Source organism: Polyodon spathula, chromosome 8 (assembly GCF_017654505.1).
Source record: "Polyodon spathula isolate WHYD16114869_AA chromosome 8, ASM1765450v1, whole genome shotgun sequence".
In the NCBI taxonomy this organism is placed as follows: Eukaryota; Metazoa; Chordata; class Actinopteri; order Acipenseriformes; family Polyodontidae; genus Polyodon; species Polyodon spathula.
Window position 1 is genome coordinate 4,156,852 of NC_054541.1, and position 14,726 is coordinate 4,171,577.

The 14,726-nt window shown below is 40.2% G+C and overlaps 1 protein-coding gene across 1 annotated transcript in view; it reads left to right on the forward strand.

The window, feature by feature from the left end:
* The window catches only part of LOC121319211 (collagen alpha-1(XIV) chain), a 61,481-nt gene that overhangs the window by 30,017 nt on the left and 16,738 nt on the right, over positions 1 to 14,726 (forward strand). Inside the window, exons 19-31 of the mRNA XM_041256412.1 lie at positions 3,175 to 3,317; positions 3,692 to 3,821; positions 4,339 to 4,455; positions 4,920 to 5,066; positions 5,790 to 5,846; positions 7,289 to 7,327; positions 8,639 to 8,777; positions 9,418 to 9,560; positions 10,051 to 10,160; positions 11,102 to 11,260; positions 12,837 to 12,914; positions 13,669 to 13,755; positions 14,237 to 14,290. Of these exons, the coding sequence (XP_041112346.1) occupies positions 3,175 to 3,317; positions 3,692 to 3,821; positions 4,339 to 4,455; positions 4,920 to 5,066; positions 5,790 to 5,846; positions 7,289 to 7,327; positions 8,639 to 8,777; positions 9,418 to 9,560; positions 10,051 to 10,160; positions 11,102 to 11,260; positions 12,837 to 12,914; positions 13,669 to 13,755; positions 14,237 to 14,290 (1,403 nt within the window). The remainder of the gene's footprint in view (positions 1 to 3,174; positions 3,318 to 3,691; positions 3,822 to 4,338; positions 4,456 to 4,919; positions 5,067 to 5,789; positions 5,847 to 7,288; positions 7,328 to 8,638; positions 8,778 to 9,417; positions 9,561 to 10,050; positions 10,161 to 11,101; positions 11,261 to 12,836; positions 12,915 to 13,668; positions 13,756 to 14,236; positions 14,291 to 14,726) is intronic.

A 14,726-nucleotide genomic window follows, 5' to 3' on the forward strand; every position in this document is an offset into this window, starting at 1 on the left:
TTGTACTGTTACATTTGCACTTTAACAGTGTTAACGAGTTTAGCACAGGGTTTTCTTCCCTCCCCCCACAACATTAATATTGAAGGGGTAAAAAATGGCATCAATAACTACAATACTACTAAGTCATATTTGTACATTCTTATTATAAAACACCCGCTTTAAAATGCTGCCCCTCTAGAAACTGTTATTATATTAGCCATCTTCAGAGCGGTGAGATTGTCTGGGAAGTAATGTCACTCTGATTTATAGTATACAAGTATTCATGTCAATAAGGCCAGTCTTACAATCCCATGGCCTGAGCTAGTATAATAGTTCTTATTTACATGCTGCTTATGTGGGTGTCCTCGCTCTCTCTCTCTCTCGCTCTCTCTCGCTCTCTCTCTCCCTCTCTCTTGCTCTCCCTCTCTCTTGCTCTCCATCTCTCTCTCTCTCTCTCGCTCTCTCTCACTCTTGCTCATCCTCCATCCCTCTCTCTCTCACACTCTCCCTCTCTCTCTCTCTCTCCCTCTCTCTCTCTCTCTCTCTCCCTCTCTCTCTCTCTCTCTCTCTCTCTCTCTCGCTCTCTCTCTTCCTCTCTCGCTCTCCCTCCCTCTCTCTCTCTCTTGGCCAGCTGATTGATTTTAGTCTGTTTAAATAGAAAGCCAGTAGGGAGTTAGCTATACCACTACAGATCAAATCAGTGCGGTTTGTAGAAAAGATCCTGAGTGATTTACAGGCCTCTCTTATTGCAGCTATGTCCCAATTGTTGACTAGTCTTCTATCAGAGCGCTTGGTTCCAGAGCAGGAGCCCCTGTTCCCCACAGTGCTACTCTCCCCCTCAGTGCCAGAGGAGGAGGAATCATCTGGCAAAATACTGCTGTTGAAGAAAGTGGCAGAGGTGGTTTTCCATACAGCAGAGAAAAAGCAGCCGTATGAAATGTGTATTAAACGTTATTGTAATCAGCTGAAGGACCTGGGGGACACTAAGTGGAGAGCTCACCAAGTGTTCCTGACTATGAATCCCCTGTCTGGAGAGTTTTATAAAAACTACCCCTGCCCAAGCACTCTGGAGACCTGCAGTGGAGAGTGCTGCATGGAATTATAGCCACAAACTGGTACTTGAGCCGTGTGGAGCCGGGGGTCAGTGATCAGTGTTGAGCCGTGGGGAGCCGGGGGTCAGGGATCAGTTGTTTTCAGACTGCCCCCGGCTGCAGCCTTTTTTTTTTAGTTTTTTAGAAAACCTGCTGGCTTCCTTGAGAGTTGTTTTTACTAAACAGCTCTTTGTTTTTAACATTAAATATAGTTTTAAACAAAGAAACAAATGCTCACTGGTCAACTTTGTACTGGGTCAAGCGAAATTGGCCATTTTAAAATCCCAAAATAGCAAGATTTTAGCCACTGGTTTTAGTAATGCTGTAAGCGTTTTTAGAATCTTGATGGTCTCTAGGATTAAGATTGATTTTCATTATTATCAAATGGCGCAGAACTTTTTAGAAACAGTTTTAAAGAGCGTTGGTGTATTGGAGATTGGGTGTGTGATGTAAGCGAGGAGGGGGAGCTCATTGGGTTCCTATAAAGGTAAAAGAAACCCAAAAAACCAAAACTCTAACTCTCTCTCTCTCTCTCTCCCATATCTGCTGTTAGTCTGCTTTCTTTACATCTCCCCTTGTAAGTAGATAAGACTCGGAGGCGGTTTATTCGGTCAAGGGCACAATTATAATCTCAATGTTTTAGAACATTACTATCTACTTTTACTCAAACTCAGGAAGGACATACCCAACAATAATTACTCACAAAACCCGCTAGTGGGCAGTATTTAACCAACAACAGTTATAAACAATTACTGAGCTTACACTCAGTGGTCCTCAAAGTTGTGCTCCGGCCAAATTCGTTCCCAAGAAGCCAGGCCATCGTGACCGCGGCAGCTGCTTTTAAATTAAGGGTGTGAACACATTTCTGGCGGATCGTAGCGTGGGAAAATAAAGAAAGCTTTAAACACGTTCAAAAAAGCGCCACGGCATTCAGACTGACACTGCTGCTCGCTTATGCTGTGCTTGTACATACGCAACATTTTTTTTTTTCTTTTTCCCAAAGGGCTTCTGCGTTACGATCAACCAATTGAATATTTGCATTGTCTCTGCGGTAGCCCAAACATAAATTAGCTGGGTGGGACATAATCTGTGTCTGTTTCAGTTATAGGTACTGACAGTAAGTTTAACTAATAGGAGAGTAAAATATCTGTCAAGTTTTACGCAGCTGACCAATCATAAGCAAGCAGAGGCAGATCACGGTATTCTGCAAGAAAATTGAAGGCGAGTCAGTAGTCAATGGGAAAGAGAAATATCTGACAGTTGTCCAATCATTCATGAGCAGAGGTGGATGTTAATATGTCGAGTAAGCGCTGAATTTCGCTGACTGTTATTAAGAAAAAAAATACATTTCAGTATGTAGAATTTAATTTTCAATGTCTGTTTTTTATTTCACCAGAGAAGGGAAACACCGTAGTATATTCACTTTCTCTGAATAATTGTACTGGAGATGATCGATCTTTAAAACAGTAGTGTTGACGAGACGCTATCTATCCTCTTTTATTTTAGTTTATTCACGGTTATCTGTGTAAACATGCTATTTAAAAAATATTTGCATTGCGTATTTTATGTTAATTATTTAAAGAATAAGCGCAGCACGCACAATTACTGCCTGAGACTTTATCAGAGTGAGTCAAGAATAACTCCCGCTAAAACTATTAAGATATATAATTACACACACACACTCTGTGTATGTCTGGAGAAGGCAGTGTTTAAGATAAGAACCTATGTCCGTGCCACTGCACTAGATGCAATGTGACGTTTGAGGTAAGACTGTTATATTTGCCACCTGTGTGACCGTATGATTTCGCTTGAAACATACTTTTTGTAAAAATAATTAACAGCAATATATGGCAGTTGTGAGCTTCAGCTAGTTTCACTCAAACCTTCAATCCAAATGAAACTGCCCATGGATCCATTGTGGTCTTTTAGACTTCACTAAGTATCATTGAAGACGGAACAGAGAGATGCCTATGCAGCTACAGTATGGCAGTAACAAGAATATACATAAATATGAATACATCAAAGGTACAAGAAGAGTTTCCAACCGTAAGTATGTCAAGTAAGAGCAATTCTAACACTGCATTTCTCCCTCCCTCTTTCTCAGTTTCAAGAACTGCCCCAGTCAGTGTGGTGATAGACAGTGAGACAGCAGCAAGCCTTGTGGTGAGATGGCAGCACCCCAATGCCCATGTGCAACAGTACAGGGTCACCTACACAGCTTTGAGAGGGGAGCCAAGGGAGCATGTTGTAAGTATAGCAGAAAAGCAGCTTTGAGATGACGGTCAGAAGAATAAAGTTAGCCTTTTTACACGTGGAGAAAACATAGCAACAACTTAATACAGAGTCGGCTGCTCCTTTTCTATGAGGTTTTCAAACATTCTGTTCTTATTGTGGTTACTCAAATATTGTGTGTGTGTGTGTGTGTGTGTGTGTGTGTGTGTGTGTGTGTGTGTGTGTGTGTGTGTGTTTAAACTTGCATAGTCAGCCAGCGCCATCTAGTGAACAGATACTGGATAATAAGAATTGAGATAATGGGATTCACTCAATGAGGGCCATTTCAATATGGTAATATAAACAGAGAGTGTGCTTTAAGGACAGTTGGACTGTGCTCTCTGATCTAGATAACAGTTCCAGCTAGAGACAGCAGTGTTCTACTGAAGTCCTTGGTCCCAGACACTCAATACAGTGTCCTAGTAACAGCAGTCTATGGCACAAGAGATGGGGACAGCGAATCTGCACAAGGAAAAACATGTGAGTACTAATTGCATAATAATATATTTCAAACACTTCAGTCTGGTTTCACAGACCCTGATTCAAACTAATCCTGGACTACCTTAGATAAGGCAGTACGAGGCAATCCAAGATTAGTGCTATTGTGAGTCTGTGAAGCCAGTCATGAAAGGATTTATACTAGCTTGGGGTGTCCAGTTCAGATCATGCTGTACCTGGGGTGAATGGCACAGTGTTAAATATACAGTGAGCAGCTAAAGTGATGCACTGGATGTGTCTTTATACAGAAATCTGCTATGTGTTCATCCGTTTAATTGCCTTGCACATCTGTGTCTGCAGGAACAAATTTGCTTCTGGAAAAATGTTTGTGGGTTTTTATTCCAATCTTCATTCGGTGGCAGCTTTTGCTTGGTTTTGCCTCATTTGTTAAGGAAAATGCTCAAACTAGGAACAGGGATATGCAGCTTTTATATATAATCAGTCCTGTGAGGAGTATTTTTTTCTCCATACACACAAGATAAGAGTGCTTGTTTTGCAGTGAAGCTGCGAGTGTCCAGTCTGAATGTCTACAAGTCTGATCACTCCAGTCTGTGTGCTGCATGGAAACTGAGCCCAGATGCCACCAGCTACAGGATTGTGTTGGAGTCTCTGAAAGGTAGCGTCTGTTGTGGGAGACACCTGGAAACCAACACCATGCAGAGCCATCACTATGCGAAAATTGAAATTGATTTTTTTCCACAATACTTTTATATAATCTTTATAAAAAGTGCACTGCACAAAATGGGAATCTAAACTTCATGCTAGATCTTCAAACTCAAATTTAGAACATGGATTCTCTAAGGAGAAATACTGTCCTTAGATCAAACTCTGCTTTGCAGTAATTGGAAATCTGCCAGATTTTTTTAGGATTTAAATGAAAGCAACATTCCAAAATGAGATCCTGTAAAGAAAGATATTCACGCAGCCACGCTGAATAAGAGATATCCTCTTTCTAGCTCCCCACACTGTTCGTGTAGTGTAGTTTTACTGTTATTTACTAGAATCTCCTCCGATGACTCAAGCTGAGAAATATTATGGGACCTGTGCCTCTAACCCTGTGCTGACTTGCCTGTGATTCAGACAGGAAGCCGGTGGAGCAGGTCCTGGATGCAGGCTCTAATAGTCATTGCTTCACGGAGCTGCAGTCTGCAATGATGTATCGGGTCAGTGTGTATGCACAGCTGCAAACTGCAGAGGGACCTCCAGTCGCTGTGCTGCACTCCACAAGTGAGTAGCAAACCTGTGGAATATGAAAGAAACCGTTGCCAGCATGCTTTGAGATGACGGAGCTGTATCCTATGTCACATATCTATTGTACTTCATGATTAGAAACCATTTGATCAGCGATTCCACTTGTTATGCCCCAGGTTATTCTTTGTTTTCATTTTTGATAAAAAAAATTAAAAAAATTAATCTGTGAAATGTTCCCTTTGCCTTTGCCTCTGCACTTGCTTCCAAATGTAGGGGTTGAGCAACAGCTGTAAATAATAAGTCTTAATAATATTCGGTCAGTAATCAGTGAGATAGAAACAATAGGCACTCGTGTGAAAATGTTAGACCACTTTGCACTTTAACTAAGCATCTTAAAGAACTTCTAAAAAGTCTCCTGCATTTTACCATGTGTGGCTCTGTGCTCCTTTTCTCATGCTGTCATCAATAAATTAGACAATCACTAATTCATCTATTTTGACAATTTCTCAATATTCTTAGTTCCAGTGGTTTAATTTCATAGTACAACAATCAAAACAACACAAGCAATGGGGTGTTCTAATACATGTGCACACTGCTGTATTATATACACAAGCAATGGGGTGTTCTAATACATGTGCACACTGCTGTATTATATACACAAGCAATGGGGTGTTCTAATAAACATGCACACTGCTGTAAATACTTCAGGGGTTTTGGTGACATATAAATCATTATTAAATTAGTTTTATCTCTTATCAGGCTCTGCTACAGCAAAGCTACCGTCTTCTCCCAGATTCATGCCTAAGAACAATGAAGGTAGGTGCTTTATATTGCACTGCTTTATGTTTCACTGTTTTATATTACACTGTTTTTATTACACTGCTTTATATTGCACTGTTTTATATTACACTGTTTTTATTACACTGCTTTATATTGCACTGTTTTATATTACACTGTTTTTATTACACTGCTTTATATTGCACTGCTTTATGTTACACTGCTTTATATTACACTGTTTTATATTAAACTGCTTTAAATTATACAGCTTTATATTGCACTGCTTTATGTGTCACTGCTTTATATTACACTGCTTTATATTACACTGCTTTATATTACACTGTTTTTATTACACTGCTTTATATTGCACTGTTTTATATTACACTGTTTTATATTAAACTGCTTTAAATTATACAGCTTTATATTGCACTGCTTTATGTGTCACTGCTTTATATTACACTGCTTTATATTACACTGTTTTATATTACACTGTTTTTATTACACTGCTTTATATTACACTGCTTTATATTACACTGCTTTATATTGCACTGCTTTAAATTATACAGCTTTATATTGCACTGCTTTATATTACACTGCTTTATATTACACTGCTTTACATTACACTGCTTTATATTGCACTGCTTTAAATTATACAGCTTTATATTGCACTGCTTTATGTTTCACTGCTTTATATTACACTGCTTTACATTACACTGCTTTACATTGCACTGCTTTATGTTACACTGCTTTATAATATATGAACCACGATCCCTTCCCACTAGGATTTAGTGGAGTCAGTACAGCTATATGTATTATGCTGTCTGTCTCATTGGAGTGTGTTACATCTATCTTGAGAACTGCTTTTCCCATTGTGATGAAACAGGGTAAACAAATTCTATAGCACAGCCAGACAGTCCATCATATTTTATGAACGCATACTGTGGCTGTATGTCATGGGGATCTTATCTTCCCATATGAAAGCAAATGTGCTTTCAATATGTTTTATTATGTAATGTATGGGTCATACATTTAAAATATATACTGCAGCTTTACAATACATATGCTGTACCTGAAACTGACTGACTGTGTGATCTTGAGCAAGTCACATAACCTCCTTGTGCTCTGTCTTTCGGGTGAGACGTTGTTGTAAGTGACTCTGCAGCTGAAGCATAGTTTACACATCCTAGTCTCCTTAAGTTGCCTTGGATAAAGGCATCTGCTAAATAAACAAATAATAATAAAACAAAGTCAAAAGTGTGAACATGGTACAGTAATAGAAGAGTCTGTTTCTATTCAATACATTTCAATGTTATGTAACGATATACAGAAAATAGCTGAGCTTCAGTTAGAAGGAGTGCAGAATTATTAACTTTAGCAGCGGCAGCAGCATACAATTTACTTTTCCTATAGCGGCTCAGTGCATAGCAACAGAGTTTATGCAGAGTTCATATTCTCAAATCTAACATTTCTCTTTTATTTAGTGTGTCCAGAAGTCAACATGAGAAACAACCTTGTCAAAGGTATGTGTAAGAGCAAGCATTAGTGAAGCCTGTACAAAAGCAAGCATTAGTGAAGCCTGTATAATAGCATTAGTGAAGCCTTGTGAACAGGCTGGCTGTAGGGGTGACGTCAGGCCAGAAAGGAGTACACAGACAGGCAGTAATGTGATTGAAAACTGAAACGCTGCGGCACTCGGTATGTTTACTAAACAAACGATAATAAAAGGTTGAACAAAACAGAACACGGCACTTTGGGCCAAAACAAATAGACGAACAAAATGACAAAACAGTAAACAGACGGTGAATGAACAGAAAAAAAAAAAACACGGTGAGTCAAAGCAACTTATATTTACTTTTTCTTTTGTTTCTTTTTTTATTTTCTCCTTCTCCACACACGTTCTCCGCTCACCGAACACAGAACTATGCACAGGGGCGGAGCACGATGCCACAAGCCTGTATAAGAGCGAGCATTAGTGAAGCCTGTGTAAGAGCGAGCATTAGTGAAGCGTCTGTAAGAACATTGGTGAAGCCTTATAATAGCAAGCATTAGTAAAGCCTGTGTAAGAGCAAGCATTAGTGAAGCCTGTATACGAGCATTAGTGAAGCCTTATAAGAACATTAGTGAAGCCTGTATAAAAGCAAGCATTAGTGAAGCCTGTATATGAGCATTAGTGAAGCCTTATAAGAACATTAGTGAAGTCTGTATAAAAGCAAGCATTAGTGAAGCCTGTATACGAGCATTAGTGAAGCCTTATAAGAACATTAGTGAAGCCTGTATACGAGCATTAGTGAAGCCTTATAAGAACATTAGTGAAGCCTGTATACGAGCATTAGTGAAGCCTTATAAGAACATTAGTGAAGTCTGTATAACGGCAAGCATTAGTGAAGCCTTATAAGAACATTAGTGAAGCCTGTATAAGAACATTAGTGAAGCCTGTATACGAGCATTAGTGAAGCCTTATAAGAACATTAGTGAAGTCTGTATAACGGCAAGCATTAGTGAAGCCTTATAAGAACATTAGTGAAGTCTGTATAAGAGCAAGCATTCGTGAAGCCTGTATAAGAGCAAGTATTCGTGATGGCTGTAAAAGAGCAAGCATTAGTGAAGCCTGTGTAAGAGCGAGCATTAGTGAAGCCTGCAGAAGAGTAAGCATTAGTGATGCCTGTATAGCAATTTGAATGCATGACACTATTTAAATAGATTTGCATCAAAAACAAAGTCTAGTGTGGTACATCACTCAAATGAACAGGGGTTAAGCCCAACTGTGCTTTTCAATGCTGTTCTTCTTTCAATGCTTAAAATAATGTAGGAAGTTTTGATTCTTCCCTTAGGGTTTAACATGATGGAAGCGTTTGGACTGACCCAGGCTGAGTATTCCTCTGTGGAGGGCGTGTCTATGGAGCCCTTTGTCTTCAGCGGCGTTCCCTCGTACACCATTTACAAGGACGTGCAGCTGACACAGCGCACCAGGCGAGTTCTGCTGTAAAACACCCAATGCTGGCTTCTCATCCAGGCCCTGCATGTTTAATTCTCCCCTCATTTTTACTGAAAAATGTATGGGTTTTACAAAAAATGGTGATTTTATTCTAAGAGTAAAAGGCTCCGTGCAGTATATGCATTTATATGTAAATAAAATAGTAGTTTCTGCACTATACACAGCTGTCTGTTTAACATGCTGTTGTACTGTTACCGGTTGACTTGGATACAGTATTCAGGATTCCCAGCAGTAGAGTCAGCTGATCTGCTTTTACAACCTAACTTCCAGCTTTGCTTCTGAATAATTATTTGCACTTTCTACAGAGCAATATTACATCAAATAAAATACAAGACAGAAATAAGGGGCGCTGCTTAACATGTACTTTTAAAGTGAGGCAATATGTACAGTGTCACTACTATTTATATTTATATAGCAATAACGGAAACCTGTGCAAAATAAGGCTGTCAGTTCATGAAAGATTTTTGCTGATGTATACATCGCTATTAAATGATTCTACCACGACTACTACTGGGAAATCACAGGACATATATTGTGAAAGGTAACCAAGGGGATTATGAGGACGCATGAGCGTTAATGTTGCTGAATGAATGTGTTGTAATATTTCTTGTTTAGTCTCATACACCCTGCTGGGATCCCACCAGAGCACACCATCAGCTTGTTATTAAGGCTCCTCCAAGACACGCCCAAGGAGCCTTTCGCAGTCTGGCAGATCACAGACGAGGACTTCCAGCCACAAATAGGAGTAGTGCTGGACTGTAAGTTATTCTTCTTTATCATTATCGTTGTTCCATCCAAATTAAAAAAAACTAAAAAGACTGGCCTTTCAGTCGCGTCATCTCTGGAGGCATGGGTTCAATTCAAGCTCAGGTAACCTGGAATGTTTTTATCGGTTTTATAACAAGGGGACCCTCTCTGCCCTTCACGTTCCTTGGGGTTTCAGAGATGTTATCCTGTGATTATAGCAGGACAGTACAGTTTGGATAAACAAGCAGGGCAGAGGATCCAAATCTAGGCTGTTGCCAATTGGAATCTGGTCCTGTTGAAAGTGCGGAGGCAGCACTGAGTTTTACCAGTGTATCAATGATGGCCTTTATGATGAAGCATTTATGATGGCCCGTCTGAGCAAGACCCTCCCTTTTAATCAGAGATCGTCACAATCTACTAACTAGTTGAATGGCTTTTTACTCAAAGTTTAAAGCTAAAAGGATGTTTCCGAGCAGTACCCTGACATTTTGTTTTGTTCAGCTGGCAGGAAAACCCTCAAGTACTTCAACCATGATTACAGGCGAGCGATTCAGGAAGTGACCTTCGACCAGCCAGAGCTCAGGAAGCTGTTCTATGGGAGTTTTCACAAGGTCAGGATCTGCGCTCAAAAGGGGCGATTGGCTGAAAGCAGGTTGCAGGGGTTACTGTTTGAATTTAGGGAGAAAAAAAAAATGTACACTTAGTTACAGTATGTGCCCCGTTTAAAGCAATTGTAGCTAACAAAATAAATCTTAGCCATTTTACACTTCCATTGGCTACATAGGTCTCAGATGAGCAGTTTTAAAATAACAAGTTATGGTGCATATGTATTTTATTTTTAATACATGATTACTGGTACTACTGTAGGGTAGTGGAAGCTCTATGCTTCTCTGCCTTATTCTTGAGTTAACTATTTGTATTCCCTAAGTCATTTCACCTCAGCAGTATTTTTTCTGGGTCAATGCATGTTACTGGCTAAAAGCATGTCAGTCAACCAGGGAAGCAGCTAATTGGTTAATGATGGGAAAGAATCTGGTGAAGGAGAGGTGGGGACAATTTTACTGTCCAGGTGAAATGATCCGGGACAGTGCAGGACAGTCTAAAAGCATGGCTTGTAAACCAAGCTTTCTTTAACTTAGTATAGTACCTGATATCAAGTTCTGAAATGAAAGTACATGTTAGTATGCGTTTCTTTCAAAACTCCTATACAAAGATAGATGTGCATGGCAGAGAAGTTTAATTTTAACTATTTGTTAGCTACAATAGAGACATTGTCAGGGTTTTGATCTGAAAGAGATTTTCACCCTTGGAAACTGTCACAGCCACAGGGCAGTGATGGATTATGAGCCCAGGTTTCCAGTAAACCAAGCTTTTCTAAATAAAGCTCTTTCGTTGGGTCATGAAGGATGTGTGCCGATATCACTGTTTGCAAACAGGTCGCTTATTGGCTGATTGTCATGTGTATGGACCCAGCCTGGAGATGTTCAGTAAGAAGACTGACAGTGTGCTCCTCACTTTGTGAGATTAGAAGCCTGTGTTTTTATTTTTCTAGGTGCACGTGGTTGTAAGCCAGACCAGCGCTGTTCTTTACATTGACTGCCAGCAGATTGCTCAGAGCTCAGTGAATCCTCTGGGAAACATTCCCACTACGGGCTTTGAGATGCTTGGCAAGCTAGTGAAGGCCAGGGGACCCCGGAGTGGATCCGCACCAGTAAGTGACATCCCCCATGAAACCAGTGTGTAAAGTCTCATCTCCTTGAGCAAACTGGTGCTATGTACAGGGTCCAGCTACAGCAGAACCTCTCATATCCGATTGAATTGTGCATGTTAACCCAAGATATAACTGCTGAGGTGTTATAATATATTTGCACGCTATAGTATGTGCATTTTAGCCTATTAAAAACATTACAAACTTCAAAGTAGGATGTATAGGAATGTAAAGTGATATTTTAAACGGCTGCCAGAAATTATAATAATAATAATACAAAATAATCTGTTAATATGAAATAGACTGGAACATTCCCTTTTTAAGCCAGGGTGTACCCTTATAAACACTGCAAAGTGTAATAAAGCATGGCAAAGCATAGGTAAGCATTGGAAAGCCCAGAACGGTATGGTGAAGTGAAGTAACTTACAAAAAAATGATGGTGATTAAGTAGATTCAAGAAAATGCACAGAGTCCTTTTCTTCAGTCAGTTGCCAGGTTTATTGAGATATGCAGGGAGTCTGGTCCCAGGTACAGGACAAACAGAATACTCATCATTACAATGTTTGCATGACATTAAATACCCTTCTGTATAGATGGTCCACCTCCCCTTTCTCTGACACTTAACCAATGGTCAAGGTAATTTAATTTATTGTGTGAGTGTTAATGTGTGTGTGTCTGTGTGTGTAGTCTAGTGTGACAACCTCTGAACTCAGTGCATTCTTCACACTCCTGGAGGCAAAAGGTCCATACATCTGCCTTTTGTTATCTCCTTGCGACCCCCTTTGATGCCAGTGGGATTATCTCTTTTGATCTCTCTGAAGTCTAGAACCTGTTCCCTTCTAGTCCACAGCATTGTTATCTCGTTAGCTTGCATTCAATATTGGCAAGAAACTTGTAGACACAAGGTCTCTATCAATTGTTAGCAGTACATGCAATTTGAACCAAACAGTCTGCTATCTGCAATATTAGTCTCTTTTCAGAAAAAAAACACCAGTATAGCTCTGCCAGTCCACATGCGTAGCAAACTGCTAATCAATTCTCAATCCATGTTTTCCAACATGAAACATATAAAATAAAAACATGGCAAACTGTGGTAAACGGAGTATAACTAAAGCTCTATTTTTTTCAAGGTTATCACAGATGTGATTTTTTTTTTTTAATTTGTGTCGTGTTATATGTAATTCCCTGTGAAAATTATCATTTTTGAAAGAACAGTGAAAAGATGCATATTTTGATCACTTAAAGTAAATACAGCAAACATTTGGCTTACTGGCACACTAAAAGTAAGTTTAGAACAGAAGGTAGGAAGCACTTTTTTTACATAAAGAGTTATAAATGCATGGAATAGCCAACCAGGTGAAGTAGTAAGAAACTTTTAAAACAAGACTAGATTCTATGCTTTTAAATGATTTCCCCCTAGTAGGGGAGTATGGTGTTCTCTTGGCCTTTTCTCGTTTCCAAACCTTTCCTCTATTCTAACACCTAAGCGCAGACTGCCTGACTGGAGCCCTCCTGCAGATAGAGTGCAGTGAAACATTGTGTAACCGAGCTGCAATCACTTTCCTGTCTTCCTGTCCAGTTCCAGATCCAGTCCTTTGAGATTGTGTGCAGCACTTCCTGGGCTTCCCAAGATGCCTGCTGCGACATCCCAGCCCTGGTAAGGGACTCGGACAGCAACCGCGCTGCAAACGGAAATCACTGATGCTTCACCGTTTACCCCAAACTGGAGGGCACACAGTGTATCCTGGGGGGCTGTGAGAAGGTTCAGGAAAAAAACAAAATTACCACGCACATCTTAACCTATATATATATATATATATATATATATATATATGAACTTAAAGCTAATCTCATGGCATGTCAATGTTTCTCGATGGCCCTGTGCATCTGACTGGTGCCTTTTATTTAAGCTTGCATATTATTGAATGTCCACTGCCAGATGGTGATGCACATTGTTTACTGGCTCACGACGTGGTGTGCACATACAGAGAAGCCAGTGGCATGTAGGATTTTTTTTTTACCAGCATATGTACGTGTGTGTGTGTAGGGGGGGGGGGGGGGGGGGGGTGTCATGCACCACAGATAAGAACAGGGGTGCCATCTAAGAAGTTTAAGAACCACTGATTTAAAAGTCCGACAGCTAAAAACCCTTACCAAATGGTCTCTGGTAGCACTGTAATGGCAGTCCAATGGCTCTGTATCCATGGGTAATAGTAGAACAGTGTTAATGTAAGTAGTTCAAATTCAGAGTGTCGAATTTTACAGTAAATCCTGCATAGTATGTATTGCCGTCGCTTAATAAATCTCCAGTACATATCCATTGCAGTGCCGTTTTACAAAAATTACAGTAATACAGTGTGTGGGACCATTCGTCGTACCTGTACTGATTTGGTTCGTGTGTCTTCTCCCAGAGGGATGAGGAGAGCTGCCCCCCTCCAGCCCATGCCTGCACCTGTACCTCTGATATCAAGGGGGCTCCAGGACCCCCGGGACCCCCAGTAAGTGCTTCCACCAAGGGCTAAATTCTATTGATAATTAGTATGATAATAAAAACAGACTGTAGTCATGTATTTCTTGAGCCCATATGGTATAAATACCGGGCATGGAGGCGACACAGACAGAGAAGCCTCCAATACCTCCAGGATCATCATGGATCATCGGTGAATCAGTCTAAAGGGATTCAGGTAATCTGATCAGTTGCCTCTCTGTTAATATTAGTGGCAAGTATTGCATCTAAACAGTGATGTTAAATGTAGAATGTTATGTGGGTATTGGGAACATGGTGTGGTCTCATCCTTACAGTGTAACAAAGTAGTTAATTCCATGTATAGCTTCATGCATAACCCTTACACTGGCACTCTGTGACATCTCACACCCGATCAGAGAGTAGAACGAACGAGTAATAGCCTGGTAACAGAACAGCATATCCCCTTATTTCCTTCATCCACTGCAGTTCTCTGATCCGTTTTACTTTCCCAGGGTCCTCCCGGGCCAAGGGGCTCCAGAGGTGACAGTGGGGAACAAGGAGAGAAGGTCAGTGAACGTATTCTTGAATTAAATAGTGGTTTTATTTCTGTGTGAGCTTTTAAGTTCGCTTTCAGTTGTTATATAATCCATTGAAAAATACTTCTGATTGAAACATATGTAAATTGATTATAGTTTAATAATTGTGGATGTTCTATAATCGCACCAGTTTGAACCTGTTGAAAAAGTGTAATAAGGGTAAAACATATGCTTTACTGTTTGTCTCCACTAGAGGTCATTACAGGGCTTCAGTTGTGTATGAAAGGCTTACAAACAGGATTGCTAAACTGTAGTAACTGCTAGACTGGCATTTGCCAGGAGAAAGAGAATTTCTGTTCTGAGCATCATCATGTAACCAGACCATGCTCTCTTCTGCAGCAATGCTGCTTTTCCGTTCCCTCAATCCACCACTCATTTCTGTCAGAACACCAGCATTGTTGCAGGA